This window comes from Myotis yumanensis, unplaced genomic scaffold, assembly GCF_028538775.1.
Source record: "Myotis yumanensis isolate MYYU_CA2020_CCGP unplaced genomic scaffold, mMyoYum1.0.hap1 SCAF_3, whole genome shotgun sequence".
NCBI lineage: Eukaryota > Metazoa > Chordata > Mammalia > Chiroptera > Vespertilionidae > Myotis > Myotis yumanensis.
Genome location: NW_027223754.1, coordinates 12468844 through 12487703, shown reverse-complemented (window position 1 = coordinate 12487703; position 18860 = coordinate 12468844). Strand labels below are relative to the sequence as shown.

General features: G+C 46.2%; 1 protein-coding gene across 1 annotated transcript in view; it reads right to left on the bottom strand.

The window, feature by feature from the left end:
• MTMR7 (myotubularin related protein 7) overlaps positions 1–18860 on the bottom strand; it is a 92909-nt gene that overhangs the window by 7866 nt on the left and 66183 nt on the right. Inside the window, exons 8-11 of the mRNA XM_070408287.1 lie at positions 8468–8577; positions 7285–7410; positions 5367–5416; positions 860–1060 (exon numbers count right to left, since the gene is read on the bottom strand). Of these exons, the coding sequence (XP_070264388.1) occupies positions 860–1060; positions 5367–5416; positions 7285–7410; positions 8468–8577 (487 nt within the window). The remainder of the gene's footprint in view (positions 1–859; positions 1061–5366; positions 5417–7284; positions 7411–8467; positions 8578–18860) is intronic.

Genomic DNA, 18860 nt, shown 5'->3' with positions numbered 1-18860 from the left:
AAGTTTCCTTTCAATGTCAGTGTGCCAGGTCCGCAGGCCCGTGTGGATATCAGGAAGCTGGGGGAAATGAACTTGTACCTACCTGTGTCGGATGATTCATATGAAGCGTTAATGTCAGGAAAAAGGAAAGGGCTTGAATCTGTCAGTATAGGTGTGTGGCTAAAATAGTCTTCCACATTATAAAAGGGCATCTGAAATTCTCAGTCACAAAATGAACCCTTTGCACTCCGAACCATTCTGGACATTGGCTACCAGCTACTCGACACTACTTTGCGGCGGAAACGTGCATTTACAGACCCTCGTATTATTTAGTATAATTTTGGAACCAAGTAACATATTATAATGATATTGGACTTATATGAATTGGGTGACATCGAGGAATGTATATTTGCAAAAAAAACAATATTTTATTGTTTATAATTTTGTACAGTATGATAAGTTTTGTAACACTCCCCAATATGCATTGCAGGCTGATTAGTGCATGTTTGACAGTAATAAGTGGTTTGACGCCTGCCACCAGGTGTTTTCCTGTTAGAACACACAATGCAGTCCCGTTTTCTTTGTCCCACATCGGGAATATGTAGTTTATTGTTTAATCCGACACAAAACCAGCTGACATTTCTTGTATATATCTTAGTAATTTTACGATATTTTGATTTAATTTCTTGTGCCATTTCAAGATAAAACTTCAGGGAAACATGCATGTCTCAAAAAGTTGCGTTGAAATAACTCAATTCCCTGTAATCACTAATAAACTGCAATGTCCCCTGAGAGGGGACATCCGAGTGATATGCTAGAATTCCGATGTCCCCTGAGAGGGGACAGCGGAGTGCAAAGGGTTAAATACCAAAACACTTACTTGAGTTCTTGTCTCTCCTTTTGACTGTTACATAGGAAGTTTCCAAACTGGCAGGAATATATGTGATGTTGAATGTGAATCAGAAACCGCTCATTGAACTCAAACGCACAGGGAAATTGTTCCATTAACTGCCAGACACACTCGATGAACTGGTCAATAACTGGAGAGATTTCTTTTGGATCACCGTCTAGATTGCCATATCTATAAAATAAAGCATTAGGAAAGTTTTATAGCCAGTTATTTTGTTTGCTTTTTTAATTAGAAAGTTATAATATAAATACAAAACAACCAACAAAAGCAACCCTAGTTCCTAAGTAAATCTTAGCTTATAAATCCAAAATGCAAAGAAGTGGGGGGAAAATAAAATTTCAATTTCAGGAGAAACTTAGTAGTGAAGATTTGGGAAAAGAAGGGAAACACTTATGTTAAAAGTACATTAAATTTTAAAAGTACACTAAAGCCTGGCTGGTGTGGCTCAATGGTTGAGCCTCAATTTATGAACCACTGTTCGATCCCAGTCAGGGAACATGCCTGGGTTGTGGGCTCAATCCCTAGTAAGGGGCATGCAGGAGGCAGCTGATCAGTGATTCTCTCTCACCGTTTCTCTCTCTCCCTTCCTCTCTGAAATCAATAAAAATATATTGGGGGGGTGGGGAGGGTACATTAGAACTTTTGAATAAACCTTCACTTTGTTTCAATTAGTGAAGAATTATCTAAGCAACTTTAGAGTTTTGCACTTTTGCGTTGTTTTGGGGGGAAGGAATTAGTAACAACTTTTTAAAATATTGTGGTTTCCCAAGTCTCTAGGGCAGCGGTTTTCAACCTGTGGTTCACGACCCCTTTGGTGGCTGAACAACCCTTTCACAGGGGTCGCCTAAGACCATCCTGCTTATCAGATATTTACATTACGATTCCTAACAGTAGCAACATTACAGTTATGAAGTAGCAACGAAAATAATTTTATGGTTGGGTCACAACATGAGGAACTGTATTTAAAGGGCCAGAAGGTTGAGAACCACTGCTCTAGGGATATTTCTGTTTCTAGAACAGTACTAAAACAGCATATAATTTCCATGTGACCACAGATTCTAATATACCTTCCTATCTATCATATCTTTGTTTTTTCAAGAGTACATCAGAGAATCTTGAAACTACTTCAAGAGATCAGAATCTAAATAAAGACTGGTCTCTTACAGTGTTGTATGAATTTCAGAAAGAATAAAAAAGGGGTAATTTGACTACCATCAGGTATAAAATAACTTAGAACCTCAACTCAGCAATGGATGATCCACTTGAGGAATAGAAATGAGTAAGGATTGGTTTAGTTTTTTTCGAGAATGGAAACATTAGAAATTGTCTGGAAACTTCTCAAGAGTTTCAGTTCTACTTACCTAAAAAAAATAGCTTTAAAAAGGATTGCAGGAGAAACCAAGATGGCGGCATAGGTTAACGCTGGAGTTTGCTGCCTCAAACAACCACTTCAAAAATACAACTAAAAGACGGAACGGACATCATCCAGAACCACAGGAAGGCTGGCTGAATGGAAGTTCTACAACTAGGAACCGAGAATCAGAGGGGCGCAGTGCTGAAGTAAAATACTAAGGTGCGGAGTGCGCTCGGTGCGGGCTGGTGGCTGAGGGCATGGTTGTCTGTTTCAATCCGGAGGGAGCCTCAGACTCAGAGCTCCAGATCCGGGCGAGTCTCTAGGGACCCAGACTCAAACGGGAGAAGCAGGACTGTCTGGCTACGGTCCCTCCGAGGTTTGCAGCTGTTGCTGGGACACACAGGCAGAGCCCCTGGGGACGGACTGAGAGCAGCCATAACTGCTCCCTCCTCTGCCCTGTTGATCCAGTGGGACCCGCCCCTGCCCAAGCCCTGCACAGAGGCATTTGCCGGATAGCCTCAGGCAAAGGCTAGATTAGCACCTCCCTAGAGGACACAAGTTCTTCCACTGCAGACACAGCTGATTATCACAGCCAGTCGGCCTGGAGGTCAATTCCTCTAGTATTAACTGTAACAATCAAGGCTTAACTACAACAAGACTGCGCACAAAGACCACTAGGGGGTGTACCAAGAAAGCGTAAAAAAAGTGGAGACAAAGAAACAGGACAAAACTATCAAGGGAGGATATTGAGTTCAGAACCACACTTTCGAGGTCTCTCAAGAGGCTTCTAGAGTCTGTCGATAAACTTGATGAGATGTACAGGAAATCTAATGAGACCCTCGATGGTGTGATAAAGGACCATCTAGAAAGTAAGCATATACTGACTGAAATAAAGAATATTATACAGACTCCCAACAGCAGACCAGAGGAGCGCAAGAATCAAGTCAAAGATTTGAAATGCGAAGAAGCGAGAAACACCCAACCGGAAAAGCAAAATGAAAAAAGAACCCAAAAATACAAAGATAGTGTAAGGAGCCTCTGGGACAGCTTCAAACGTACCAACATCAGAATTATAGGGGTACCAGAAGATGAGAGAGAGCAAGATATTGAAAACCTATTTGAAGAAATAATGACAGAAAACTTCCCCCACCTGGTGAAAGAAATAGACTTACAGGTCAAGGAAGCGCAGAGAACCCCAAACAAAAGGAATCCAAAGAGGACCACACCAAGACACATCATCATTAAAATGCCAAGAGCAAAAGACAAAGAGAGAATCTTAAAAGCAGCAAGAGAAAGGAACTCAGTTACCTACAAGGGAATACCCATACGACTGTCAGCTGATTTCTCAACAGAAACTTTGCAGGCCAGAAGGGAGTGGCAAGAAATATTCAAAGTGATGAATAGCAAGAACCTACAACCAAGACTACTTTATCCAGCAAAGCTATCATTCAGAATTGAAGGTCAGATAAAGAGCTTCACAGATAAGGAAAAGCTAAAGGAGTTCATCACCACCAAACCAGTATTATATGAAATGCTGAAAGGTATCCTTTAAGAAGAGGAAGAAGAAGAAAAAGGTAAAGATACAAATTATGAACAACAAATATGCATCTATTAACAAATGAATATAAGAATCAAGTGAATAAATAACCTGAGGTACAGAATGAACTGGTGATTATAATAGAATCAGGGACATAGAAAGGGAATGGACTATTCTTGGGGGGGAAAAGGGGTGTGGGAGATGCGGGAAGAGACTGGACAAAAATCGTGCACCTATGGATGAACACGGTGGGAGTGAGGGCGGAGGGTGGGGTGGGAGCTGGAAGAAGGGGAGTTATGGGGGGAAAAAAGAGGAACAAATATAATAATCTGAACAATAAAGATTTAATTAAAGAAAATGAAAAAAAAAGTCTGATATAAATTTAAAAAAAAAAAGGATTGCCTACTCTTTCCTCATAAAACAGTCATCCATCTAGTCTTCAGCATTTCCCAATTCTTTCTGTCCATATGTCCTCTATCTCAGAGATTTTAACTGCTTAGCACATACAGTCTGAACCCCAAAACTGATAACAATGATCTTAAGAAGGTTACTTAATTGTTTGAAGGCTTTAATTCATTCGTAAAATGGAATCATTTTGCTTTCCTGGAAAAGTAAGTACCTAATTAAATTATTAGCATGCTGCCTAAATTTAAACTTTAACACAAAGGGCCAGAGTACACCAGCTATAACATTGAACATTTTGGAGGTTAGAGAACACAGTCAGGCATTATCATCCACACTAACAAAATGCCGCTGGGGTCTCCAAAAACAGTAGCTTCTGTGTATCTGAAAGCCTCATATATGGGCCAGGCGAGGAGTTAGGCTAGTTATGTAAACTTTTTAAAAACCTTTGCTATAACCTGTGGAATAGGGAGGGTAGCCCCGTTTCACGGATGGGATGCCAACACTCAGAGGGGACAGACACCCAAGGCCATGCAGCTGGTAAATGCCACAGTCTGCATCTGGCTGCATTTCCTCCCCAGAGAAGTCACCCAGGACACAAGTGCCTCAGGACAACCCAAATGGCCTCCCTCAGTGAAAGATCAAAGAAGATTTGCACCGCCTTTCACAACTTGCAGCTTAGAGTGCATGTCTGCACCTCAGAAATGGAATAGTTAGCATTAGTCCTCATCAGAAGGACTCAACTTCCGTTATCTGTGATACAGGGTGCACAACGAAATTTTAACTTTTTGATGAAGGTACACAAAGACACTTAAACATATAAGGCAGTGGTTCTCAAACTTCCTAATGCTGCGACCCTTTAATACAGTTCCTCATGTTGTGGTGACCCCCAACCATAAAATTATTTTCGTTGCTACTTCATAACTAATTTGCTGTTATGAATCGTAATGTAAATATCTGCTATGCAGGATGTATTTTCATTGTTACAAATTGAACATAATTAAAGCTTATATATGTGTTTCCCATGGCCTTATGCGACCCCTGTGAAAGGGTCGTTCGGCCCCCAAAGGGGTCGCGACCCACAGGTTGAGAACCTCTGATATAAGGCTATTTCCCCCAGTTGAGAACTTAAACGTATTTTTTTAATCCTAAGCATTTAAAACAGATTTTAAAATATCTCTTACCTGTGATTAAACTTATGGCCAAAGGAGATCCAGTCCTTTTCAATTAATACCTACACAAGAAAGAACATAAATATCATGGAGGGAAGCAAACCAGGAAAAATAAGAGACCACAAGGATTCAGAGGTTCTTGGAGTAGAAGTCACTCTCCTTGGGTAACCTGCAAATGAGTGAGCTCTCATTGCCCACCAGTAGAGGTGCGTATCGGAAGGGCAAAGCTGAAGGTCATCCATAGGAAAAACAAATGGGAATCGGTATATGAAAATGTTAGTATCACCACCCACTGAGTGCTATGAGTCACAGCTCATACTGCTGCTTACATGATCTCATTTCATCGTAGGGTAGGTATTATCAGCCTCTCTCTGCAGAAGGGGGAACTGAATGGAGGTTAGGTCCTCACCTAAGATCACACTACTAGGAAGTGGTGCTTCCACCTCATAACCTAGTTCTACACCAAAGCCCATCTCAACCAAAACCAACCTTCTTACAAGAAACAACCTGGAATGTTTTCCAGTGAACTTTACTCCACTTAGGAAGAACTGTAAAATCCAGAGATCTTTCCTGTGGATTAGAAGCATTCTAAAATGATGGGGGCATGGTAGGAGCTTCAGCCCTGCTTTGCAGTGAGGGGGTAAGAGGAGTTTCAAATTTAATTGTAAATGATACAGAAGAATCCCATCAATATCACCAATGCTCTAAGCTGGCCAGAGGTTCCCCTTAAAAAGTATGGAGTGGTTGAAGTTTGTCCTTGACAGCTCGCAAATGGAGGAAGACAATCCGAAAGGCCGGTGGTGTGAAGGAGAGGCCCTCTGGGGGTTGTGTTTCAGAATCCCTCCACTGTCCAAGTATAAACAAAGGGGTCCAGCCCTCTGACCTCAGTGCAGGGGGGAGCTGAGACAGGAGTGCGTTCGCTGACACTTTGAAAAAGAAAAAGCCCGAGAAAGGAAACCTGCCTCTCCTGTCCCCGAGTGTCAACTAATATCCTCATGAAGACACCCATGTGGCTCGTCTGTCAGCATCTGTCCCTGCCGTGGATCCAGGACCCCCCGAAGCACTTGCCACCAAACCATGGGCAGGAGGCAGGAAGCAGACTCAGTCGCTAGGAGGTCTCTCCAGTCATTTTAAGAAAATGGTCCAGTGTGGTCAAAGCGTCTCCACTCCAGGCAACTATACACACATTCTGCAGTTGAAAGCAGCGTGTCACATTCTGATACCCAAAGGGTGCAGAATCTAAGAGGATATGCTCATAGTTTCAGCAGAGGCCACATAAACAGGTTTTCAATACTGTCATCCAGAGTTGTAAAGGACTGCTTAATAAAAGCAATAAGTGAAAAACAAAAAGTTTTTCCTCTCAAGGACTTTCGTGCATGCTCTATATCAGTGGTTCTCAACCTTCTGGCCCTTTAAATACAGTTCCTCATGTTGTGACCCAACCATAAAATTATTTTCGTTGCTACTTCATAACTGTAATGTTGCTACTGTTATGAATCGTAATGTAAATATCTGATATGCAGGATGGTCTTAGGCGACCCCTGTGAAAGGGTCGTTCGATCGCCAAAGGGGTCTCGACCCACAGGTTGAGAACTGCTGCTCTATATAGACCATCTCCAATTTTTAAAAATTTGAATTTTTGTTATAGTCACACTACTTCAAACTTGAAATTCCCATGAGCAAATGCTGTGTAAAACTATTTTACAAACTACTGAATGTATTTCATATTAGCCCTTAAGTTCACATTTAATAGCATTGTTTTTTTTTTTGTTCCAACATCTTGGACATTTACCCCTTTTAAGCCTATTTCTCCTTTAATTCATCTTGCTGATCTAAGAGAAAAATAATGTTGATGAGGAAAAAAATGAAAAAATTGCCCATGGTTACATTCAGGACCCTGCGTGGGAAAGGGGCCCGGCGGCCGACTCACCATGAAGCCCTTCAGGGTCCGGTAGTGCGGGTCCAGCAGGAGGCTGGCCACGGAGCACACCTGCGCGGTCCTGTCCCAGCCGTCGGAGCAGTGCACGAGCACACTCGCCCCTTCCTCTGCGACTGCCTGGAAAACAGGGTCAGCACCGTCCACAGGGAATGGCCGCAAACACGGGACATCTCATCAGGACGAGGTTCAGTTTCATACTCGCAGAAACGGACAGAAGTGCCAGTGACTTCATTCATCGAGTGTTCACACCCACCCTCATCTGACGGATGCTGGTGGCCAAAGCTTCCCTTCCCAGGACACTAGATCCAGAAGCGACCACGAGGCCACCTCGGCTGAGCATGTGCACTACACAGTCCATACCACGTGCTGGGCAAACACCTCTGAGACACCACCTAGCCCACCTTTGACACCCCGCCCCCTTCCTCTCTGGGTTTCCACCTTAACCCTTTCCCTTACTGAAATTATGGGTCTCCTATTGGCCTTTGCCTTTTTTCAAAAGGAAAAGACAAAAATAAAAAAATGGTAAAACTATGAAATCGGAGATAAAAGGATAAGAGCCAAGTAATGGATCCAGGGTTGGGGGAAGGGAGAAAACAAAGGTAAAAATAATAGCAGCAAGTTTGCTACGGAAAGAATTTCTATTTGCTATCACAAATACGACGCAGAATTTTAGCGGAGCATTTTGACAGGAAGCAGACTGGGAAAGGGAGGTTTTGTCACGGCACTCATCACTGCCTGAAACTCCTTTTGCTCATTTGTGGTCTCCCACCCCAGAAGGTCAGCTCCGTGAGGAGACTGGTTTATTGCACATCGCCTGCTCGGCACCTAGGAAAGTGCAGTGCGGCACCAAGTGAACACCTGCCGAGTAAACGCATTATCCAACAAAGGGCCTGCGTCCCTGCGGTGGACGCACTCGCCTGTACAAAGAATATTTCCTCCACCCAGGACCAAGCCTAACTGCAGAGGATATTCTGTAAGTCTTTTACCACTTGACTGCCGTGCTGACATACTGTCAACTAACTGAGCACTGACCTCTCTCGAAAAATCCCATCTCCAGCCGGCGAACTTGGAGGCGTGCACAGCAGCCCCCCACTCCGGCGGCACAGCCACGCGCAGGGCAGCGGAGTGTGCTGGCTGGTCTGCCCCTTCGCTCACTTTCTCTGCCATCACGTACCTTGGCAATGAAAGTTCCTGCGTCCATGATGGCCTTGATGTGCCTTAACCAGCCAGAGTTCTCCAGTCCCCACAGAAAGTCGCTCATGGAGGGAGACTTCAGTTCACACACTGCAAGATAAATTACGTTATAAAAGCCAAATAAAGGCACTTCCGTTTTACAGGTGATCATGTTGTCGGGAGTTTAACAACTCCTTCAATGTAGTATTTTCCAGAAGACTTATGTCCAGGTAAATGCCCAAACTTACTTGATTCTATGAAACCATTTCAAGTCAGGCTTCTATTTCCTCTGGCCCTGGGGGATGTTGCATAAGTTTAAAAGTATTATATATAGAGATTAGACCCTAATATTAATGAAAATCTTGGAATATTACCATAGTAAAGATCCAGCCGGGATCTATTTACCCTCTTAGCATTGAAAACGGGTCACTCCAGAGCAGTGGTTCTCAACCTTGGCTGCACATTAGAATCACCTGGGAATCTTTAAAATCAGGATTTTAAAAAGATTCCCAGGTGATTCTAATGTGCAGCCAAGGTTGAGAACCACTGCTCCAGAGCATGCGGCGAGAGGGCGATAGAGGAAACAGTGCCATGACCGGCCCCAGCAATTTCCAATTAGAACGCACCCGCCAACCAATGCAGCTGGGACTATTGTAGAAACAGCAACTGTCCTGAAAGTCTTCAATGGACGTGATCGAACAACTTTTGCCAACAACTCCTACCCAGTGGGAGTAAAGCGTGTGAACTTAAAAATGAGACAGTGAGTGGACTTTGGAACGGCTTCAAGAACCTCAAGTTAGGGGTTTTCCCTTTGAAAATGAAGAAAACCCAGGATCCCAGTGGTATCTATATTTACATAGCTAAGGTGTGTAAGCACCTCGACGATATTAGCACAAGCTAATCTTTTAATTAACATAAAGCATGAAAACTTCTGACTGCATACCACAGATATTACATTCCAGTGACATATTTATGGGTTTTATATTTATAAAGCCCTTTGAGGAGCCCTATAAACCAGCCACTGAAAATTAAATAATGTTCCATCAGATTTGGTTGAGTGTATTGTCTTCTGTGATGCAGGGAGCAAGGACCCTGTTCCTACTCCCAACCCTGTCAGTGAATTGCTGTTCAATCTTGCACACGGCATTCAGCTCTCCCAGCCCCGATTTCTTCATGTTTCAAACGGGGAAGGTGTACGAAATGATGTCTAAGTACCCTTCCAACTTTAACTCCCAGAGTCATTGTGTGCATTTGGAATACATAGTAAACACTGGTGACCATGTTTATCAGATATCCTTCCCTAAAATATGCCAGATATGACGTTCACTCGTACTTCCCCTAACACAATAGCCACCAATAAAGGAGAAGCAGTAAGTTCCAAGTCAGACGCCAGCAGTGATGAAGGAAATAACAGATTCCCAGCAGAAGGCCCTACTTAAGAAAACCATGTTGCCTACATCTCGTTTAGGCAAGATTCCCATCTCCCTTCCAAACGCCCGCCTGGAGCGGAAGCACAGCTCCAGAGACCCACTGTGCGCTGGCTACCAGAGTGCCCTCTGGCTGGGAGCACAGCCCCTGTGTCTGAGGTGTCGGTGCTGCCCCCTCCCCACCATCGCCGGCAGGATGGGGTAAATGATGAGATACCTTCATGGAGTGGAATATTACACAGCTGTCAGATGAATGAAATTACATCATATGGATGTCTCAAAGAGAAAATGTGGAATAAAAATGCATACAAAAACAAGATAAAGGTATCTGATAATCATTGTAATGAGGGCCAGCATATACAGCAAGCATACCGGTGCAGGCAGAGGTGCCCGGCTGCAGCCCCTGACAGACAGACAGACGTGCACAGGACCTACTGCTCTGGGTCAGCCTGTGGCCCAGGCACTCAGCAGGCCGTTTCCAAGGTTATGGTGTCCTCTGTTGTTTACATGTGTTGTTTTGAAATAAACATAAAAAAGGAAAAAGCAGTGTAACAGACACAGACTGGCCACAGTTGCTTCCGATGAAAGAAAATGTTACAACTAAATGGCATGTTTCCGTGCCATCCTGCCTCTTCCCTCAGGTTAACATTCCCAAGCCGGTTTCTGTGCCGCCCCTACTTCCATGCTGTGTGTGAGCTTGGACAAGTTAGTCTCCCTGGACCTGTTTCCTCAGCTGTAAATTGGGGGCAGTAACAGCTCTCATGCACACGGGTAATGGGCGGTAATAGGATGGAAGGTGTGGGAAAGGGCATGCTGGTCTTATGTAAGGTGGCAAAGGCGAGATCAGGAAGGGGAGGTGGCAAAGGCGAGATCAGGAAGGGGAGGTGGCAAAGGCGAGTAGGCTCCTGGACGGAGTAGCATGCCAGGCAGGTATCGCAGTTCCGGGAGGAGTCTACAACAGTGATGCTCCGGGAGCAGATTCCCAGAAAGCCATGGGGCAGACCTGCCGCTGATCTGCCCCTGAGCTCAGGGTGGGGGGTGGGAGGTGGGGGTGGTGCCCAGCCTGAAGACACACCGCTGGATCTGCTGCCCCGTGAAAGCAAACAACCCTGCCCTCCCAGCCCGCCCTGCAGAGATCTGGCCTGGGGGCAGCACAGCAGTCCTGCCAGGGCCCCCTCTGCCTGCCCACGCCACCCAGCGGGAGACACGCGAAACCAGCTCCTCTGTGAGCCCGGCACTCCCTGGGCACCTGCAGTTTGGTCTTTCTGTCTAACCCCAGGCCATGGCCACGCTTAATCCTAAAGCATACACATTCCACCATGTACAACCTCAGGGCTCCACTGGTCCCGCCCATCGTCCACAGGAACCTTCTCTGGCAAACACCCAGCAGGCCAAACTTCCAGGTTGTTATGGTTGTTACGACAGGGCTTGGTGAGTTGGCATTCGCGCCTCTTAAAACACAACCAGGAGCCTGAGGGATATCTGGCAGCTAAACTCTTAGCTCAGCCCAAGAACAAATGATCCTGTTCACCTTTGCTTCCCCACAAGGCAGGGAAATGATGGCAAGTTAGACATAAAGACACCAGGCTTTCCACCTGACCGGGAGCCGGCCCTGCCAAAAGGAAGCCTGGATGTTGGCTCGCAGAACAAGGCCCTAACACAGCCATGGCGAACCTTTTGAGCTCGGCGTGTCAGCATTTTGAAAAACCCTAACTTAACTCTGGTGCCGTGTCACATATAGAAATTTTTTGATATTTGCAACCATAGTAAAACAAATATTTATGTTTTCGATATTTATTTTATATATTTAAATGCCATTTAACAAAGAAAAATCAACCAAAAAAATGAGTTCGCGTGTCTCTTCTGACACGCATGTCATAGGTTCGCCATCACTGCTAACACTTCCTGCGGGAGAGAATGTCCCAGGCCAGCCAGGCCAGCCACGGGGCCCACAGCCCCTCCTCTCTTCCCCCACTGCAAGCGGCTCCTGGTTCTACATTTCTGCTTTCAGGAACACGGAAACTGTGCACGAGAAGTAAAATAACCTCGCCAGGTTTTCAAGCGAGGTCACCACGGAGGGGGAGTGTGTGTCCGAAACATTGAGTGGAGCGTTAACGGCAAACAGCTCTGCAGATGACTAATACGCAGGGACAGATGGGGGTACACTTGAGACTGGAACAGTTAGTGCTTCAGTATTTAAATATAAAGCTGGTGGGTTTGTTTGGATAAACTCAGGATAAGGCAGAAATACTGATTTGTTCACTCTTGTTGCCAAACCCAAACCAATATTTACAAACCATTTTGCTGAACGAAGTCCATTTCAGCTGACATCACAGCATATGCCACCGATGAGAGAGCTGTGCTTCGCGCCCAGGCCCAATATTTGTTTTACAAAACAGGGCGACTTATTCCGTACACATGCATAGGCAACACTAAAATATATCTGTGTTATTCAGGAAACCGAGGAAATATGAAACTTACTTGGAAGGAAATCAGCCTGACGATCGTCCTTAGGAATTTCCTGCACCAATCGCGTTCCTTCCTCTACAGGTGTGGGGGGTCAGGGAGGGACAGTCCCTATTCGAACCCTGGGGATGTCTGTCTTGTCTCCTAAGGTCAGAGCTGGCATGTACCTGGCCCTCCCTTCGTTCCCAGGCCTGGCACACCGCCAGGGCTTCCGCTGAAGTGAGGTTTGTCCCCTTCACATTTTAGAATCAAGCCCTGCGAAATGGTCTTCAAAGCACCAGCAAAACGATAGCCGTCTCCCTTCACTGACCGTCCTCACAGGTGGAACCATGCGAAGAGGACTTAATTATGGCCTTGAGAAATGGAAATTCGCGGTTAAGCCTGGGTTACAGCCCCCCTGCCCCGTATTGTACTCCCCCACATGGTGACAGAAGAAACATCTGAGCCCTGCAGTGAATTGGCGGGGATCTCGGAGGATTAAGATGTCAGCAGCAACTATGATTGATGTGGTGTTCTTGTCCCTGCCCTTCCCAGCCCACATGGGCCCTCTGTTTAGAGACCTTCTGGTGATTATTCTCTAAAACAGCACCAGCTTTGTTCATGCTGCTGTTTTCTGGAATCTGAATACAAGAATGCCATGAGGCCATTTTTGTGTAACTTTGTTTTCTTTTAAAGAACTTGACAGTAACATAGAATGGTAAGGTTCAATCAAGCCTACATTCTTATATGTTTGCTAGCATTGCCTGAGTCAGTAGCATAGAAAATACACACACATGTGCACAGAGTGTAAGAGCTACTATAAACACGTCTGTGTGTAAATGCATGCATATACATGCATGTTCTAATAATGCTAATTACCATTGGCCTGCAGCGGTTCTCAACCTGTGGGTCGCGACCCCTGAAAATACATCCTGCATATCAGATATTTACATTACGATTCATAACAGTAGCAAAATTACAGTTATGAAGTAGCAACGAAAATAATTTTATGGTTGGGGGTCAACACAACATGAGGAACTGTATTAAAGGGTCATGGCATTAGGAAGGTTGAGAACCACGGGAAGCAGCAGGTTCACAAAACAATGCTCTATTTGCACATGAATTCTGAATCTAAAGACACAGTTTGCAGCAAATAAATTAAAAAATACACTTGTCCATTTATATTACATTTGCCATATGGAAGGCTTGGGTCTTGCTGGTTTCCTCTGAGTGACCCCCCACACCCTCCCACCTACAGTGCAAATGGTTATCTCAGGGTATAGAGGAGGCAAGGGCTCAGACACGGGGCCCCGCAGGTGCACTGTGACAGCGATAGAGTTCCCCCGACTCTGATTTCCATAGTATTTTCACCACAAACAGAGAATAATTCAGTCAGTACACAAACTGAGCGAGGATGACCAGGAGCTGAGTTGCAGGCAGGGCGTAAGGAATGATGGAGACTGAATAGGAAACTTGAAGCAGATGGAACAGGGACGTCTGGACTGGGAGGGCATGTTGAGAGGCTAGGGAGTTGGGTGGATATAAAATATCAGTGGTAGCTACCGGAGGGAAGGCCCGCAATCACGGAGGATTAAGATGTTGGCAGCAACTAACCGAAGTGGAACAGCAGCACGCGCAGGGACAGAGCAGGAGGGACTCACTCCATGCCAGCACATCAGCTGGACCACTGCCAGACCCACACGCGCATCAAAGCTCAGACTACTGTCACTAGCAAGCAAGTATGAAACTGCTAAATCCCAACCCCCGCCTCAGGGAAACACAGCTCACCTTGTCACCACGATTAATCGCCTCTATCTCTAGTCTCAGGGAAGACACTTTCTTCTAAGCACCCCTTTCGTCAATGTCCCAGGTATCCCAAACTAGCTGTCCCGATGAAAAAAACACAAAGCAATCATTCCGAGGGGGTACAGTTTTAAATGCATCTTTGAATGGTCCTGGTGAACATCAAGATAAAGCAGAATCAGGATAAAAACAGCCACCGTTCTCATTAGATCGCGTTGTTTGCTGTTGTCCTCTCCTTGGATAGTGTCACCGGGAGATGAAGTCTGCAGCTCTGACACACAGTGAAAACGTTCAACCACCCCACTGACCAGGGATGGCCCCTGGTGGCTTCACTATTAGCAAACGCCACCTTCTCTTCCTGACTGACTGATACTCTAGCAAAACCAGTTGCTTCACTTTGTATTAATGAATGAAGCATTTTTGTACCTAATGACAGACTTAGCATATAGACTCAGTCACTGATGAGCAGAAGAATGTCTGAAATAACTATGGTAGCTCCTACTATGTGCTCACTGTAAGCAGGCATTGTGCCTGGTAGTCTCATGAATTATCTACCATACAGGGTATTATTTACTCCCAATTTTCCAATTGGAAAGGATGGCTTAAAGAGTTACTAAGTCATCCATGGTTACACAGCCAGTAAATAACTGAGCTGGACTCCGTTCCGCAGCACATACATCCGAACGGGCATGCTCTCTCCTCTGTCCCTCAGTGCTTACGAGATTATCGTCTGGCCTGGCCTGTGTGGCTCAGTGGTTGAGCATCGACCTATGAACCAGGAGGTCACAGTTCGATTCCAGGCCGAAGTGAATCCTGATAGGACAGAACTGTTGGTCGGGGACAACCAGCCTGTGGGCCTTATAAGGCCCTTGAAATCATTTTGTCTGGCCCTGCCAAGGCAACCGCAGGTGGGACTGGAAATTCAATAAATCTAGAAGCTTTTTTCATAGCAACATAAATTCATAAATTTATATTAACACATTGCGGACCAGTAGTTTTACTGCTAGCTTTACCCAGTGGCCAGGTAAGTTTCTATTGAACGGGTACAAAAAACGTTTTACATAAATGTTAAAGGCACGCTTTAAAATTACCCAGTGCATTTTTAAGTTATTTATTACATGTTCTTACAAGCTAATATCTTTTTAAAGTATGATACTTTGTAAAACAGTATGTAACATGGAGCGAGAATTCTCGCAAATGTGTTAAGTGAATTATATTAAGTGAATGATGTTATAAATATCCAAATGGCCTTTGGAAGAGAAAAGGTTCCCCACCCCTGGCTAGCAGAACACTCATTAAAAAGTCTTATAACCGTTACTGCTATGAGAAGCTCTCTAGTTCCACTCTCATGGGAAGGTGGGTTTTCTGCCTGGAAGCCCACGCCATGTTGCTAAGTCTGTAAGGTAATGACCAGAGGTTCAGCCAGGTCCTGTTGGCTGTCTCATCTATTAGGTCACAAGGTCAAAATTAATCATGGTCAAAAGATAAAAAACGGAGAACTTAAAAAAGATGAACCCTTCTATAACCTTTCATGAGCTCATCTCTGGTAGAATTTCATGGTATAAACTTGTAGTAACGTAACAGAAACACTTTAAAATGAAAAACAGCCCTGACCGGTTTGGCTCAGTGGATAGAGCGTCGGCCTGCAGACTGAAGGGTCCCAGGTTCGATTCCGGTCAAGGGCATGTGCCTTGGTTGCGGGCACATCCCCAGTAGGGAGTGTGCAGGAGGCAGCTGATCGATGTTTCTCTCTCATCGATGTTTCTAACTCTCTATCCCTCTCCCTTCCTCTCTGAAAAAAAATCAATAAAATATATATATATATAAAAATAAATAAAATGAAATGAAAAACTTCAATATGAATTATCTACAGTGGGTTGAACTCCTCCATTTCTTCCCGGTAGAACGAGGCATCACCTCACACAAAGACAAGAGATGAAGAAAGTATCAAACACAATGGACATCCGAACTGACAGCCACAACCCTGACTCTCTGCGCAGAGAGAAATGTGCCATGGAAACCTTGAAGCTGGGTATGTCAGGGACCCCCTTCCAGACCTTGGTGCACCCACGACAAGCTGGCAGGGAGCCCAGAGCGAGGTGTGGCATGACTAACACCCACTGCAGGGGTGCCTCCCAGGACGAACTGGAAGTTCTCTGCCTTCACCCACCCCGTCTACATCCAATGGCTGTTCGGAACAATCGGGCCTCAGAACCGTCACACAGAAGCACAGATCAGATACGATCGCGGGGCCACAAAACCTTCTCCACAGTCAGCGCCCACCACGCCAGGGGACAGGACAAAAGCAGCTCAATCTCTCCATCGGATCTGCTTGTCTTTCCATCGGAGCTGCCTGGCGCCTTCCCTGTGGGATGGCCCCCATGGCCGAGTGGACACTGGGCCTCTGTTCCTGGCTCAGGACCCACTCCCACCTGATGGTCAGCAGGCTGAGGCTGGCCTCTCTGCCAAACAACTTGCCGAGGAACCGCCCACACGGCCTGACATGTGGTTTATTACATTTTCTTTTATGAACTTGTGCTGAGCGGACCTGGGCCATGTCACAAGGCAAGCACTTCATGCCTGGGAAACGTGCTGCTTCCCCCACGTCTCTTGAATGAAGGAATTAAGAAGAGTCGCCCCCCCGCCCCCGCAGGAAAGCACAGACCTACCAGATGCGTGCCTGGCTGAATTAATCTACAGCCATTCCCTCACCCACTGCGTTCAGGGCTTGTTTCAAAGTGCAGTATTGCTTCCCAAGAGAAAGCATAATGTGCCTTCCATAGGAGAGCACGTTTTGGTTTGCGAGGAAACTTTTTAATAGGCCTGTGAGTTAGACAGCGTTGCTATACTCCTTACATTGTTTTTCAAATACAGGAAATGAGGCGTGACTACATTTACCCAGAGACGAGGGCAAGAACCCAAACGCAGGTCTTAAACGGGTGGGTCAGGGTCCCTCCTACCCAGCCCACTACCTGGGGAGGCCATAAAGCCAAACGGTGAAGAGTGTGGTGTCTGGATTCACACCAATCAGGTGAAAACATTGGTTCTACCACTTACTGTCATGAGCTTCACAAGTTCCTTAGCCTCTTGGCCTCAATTTCCTCATCTGTAAAATGGGCATATTAAGAAGATTGTAATAAAGATGGCAATCAAGTTTACTTGAGTAAATATACCTTAAAATATTAAACAGATCAATCAGTAAATCACTCCATAAACGTAACATGACCAGGCAGGGTGGGTATTTGTGAGCCTGTGCAATATCGAAGCAACACATCAGCCAAGATCACCGTAACGTGATGGGAGGTACTACACTCGAGTTCTGCTTTGTGATGTCATCCTGGGAAGGATGTGTTCCTAAAAACTGAATATGGGAGAACCAAGATGGCGGCGTAGGGAGCGGACCTGTGTGTGCTGCTCTCTCACAGCATCATTGAAACTATCAACTATGAAGTAAACAACCACCACGCAGAACCATGGGGAAGTTGGCCCAGTGGGAGATCTACAACTGGAAGAAAAGAAAGAAGCGCAGTGAGACTGAGTGGGAGCTACGGAGGCACCAAAACCAGAGGTACGCAGTCACACGCCACGCGGGCTGCAAATGGATTCTTGGTTTTTTACGAACCCTCGAATCCTCTGGGCTTGCTCAGGGCGGGTCTCTGAGGCCCCAGATCCCACAGGGAGAGGCGGCCACGGCCTTGCAGTGGTCGGAGAGCGAGGGAAGCTCTGACACGCGGCTGCTCGCCGGCACCGAGGGACAAGAAGTCCTGGTGTCCCGGGGAGGCGAGGGGCGCGGAGACGCCGCCATCGCTATTTCCTCCACGCTGGCGACTCCCTGTGACCCCGCCCTACCCTCAGGGCTGTGCCAGAGGCACAAGAGGGAATGACTGTGCTTTTACAAACTCTCAAATCCACTGAGCTGGTTCCGGCGGGTCTCTGAGGCCCCAGGCCCCACAGCGAGAGACTGCACGGCCTTCCAGCGGTCAGAAAGCGAGGGAGGCTCTGGCGCTCGGCTGCTCGCCGGCACTGGGGGACGCAAAGTCCTGGTGTCCTGGATAGGCAAGGGGCCGCTGAGTCTCCGCCCTGGCGACTCCCTGTGACCCCGCCCTACGCAATTTACATTCCCATCTGGGCTGTGCCAGACTCACAAGTAGAAACGCCTTTGCTTCTGCAAACTTTCAAATCCACTGAGCTGGTTCAGGCGGGATCATGAGGCACCAGACCCTACGGGGAGAGGCACCACGGCCTTGCAGCCATCAGAAAGCGAGGGAGACTCTGTTGCACAGCTGCTCGCCGGCACTGGGGGACACAAAGCCCTGGCAGAGATTCAAGGGGCCGCAGAGACTCAGCCAGTGCTATTTGCTCCGCCATGGCGACTCCCTGAGACTCAGCCCTAATCAATTTACATCCCCATCCAAGCTGTGCCAGGTGCACAAAAAGACCCACCTGCGCTTTTGCAGCCTATCCCAACAAATTGCAGACTTCAACTGCTCGCAGCCATGGGAGACACACTCAAGAAGCAGACCCAGGAGAATCAGGATGGCGGCATAAGGAAGAGACCTGCGCGTGCTACCTCACACAACAACATCGAAACTACCAAATATCAGACAAACACCTATCATACAGAACCATGGGAAAGTTGGCCCAGTGGAAGCTCTACAACTGGAAGGAGAGAAAGAACATTGAGACTGAGTAGGATGTGACACCAAGTACAGAGCCCAA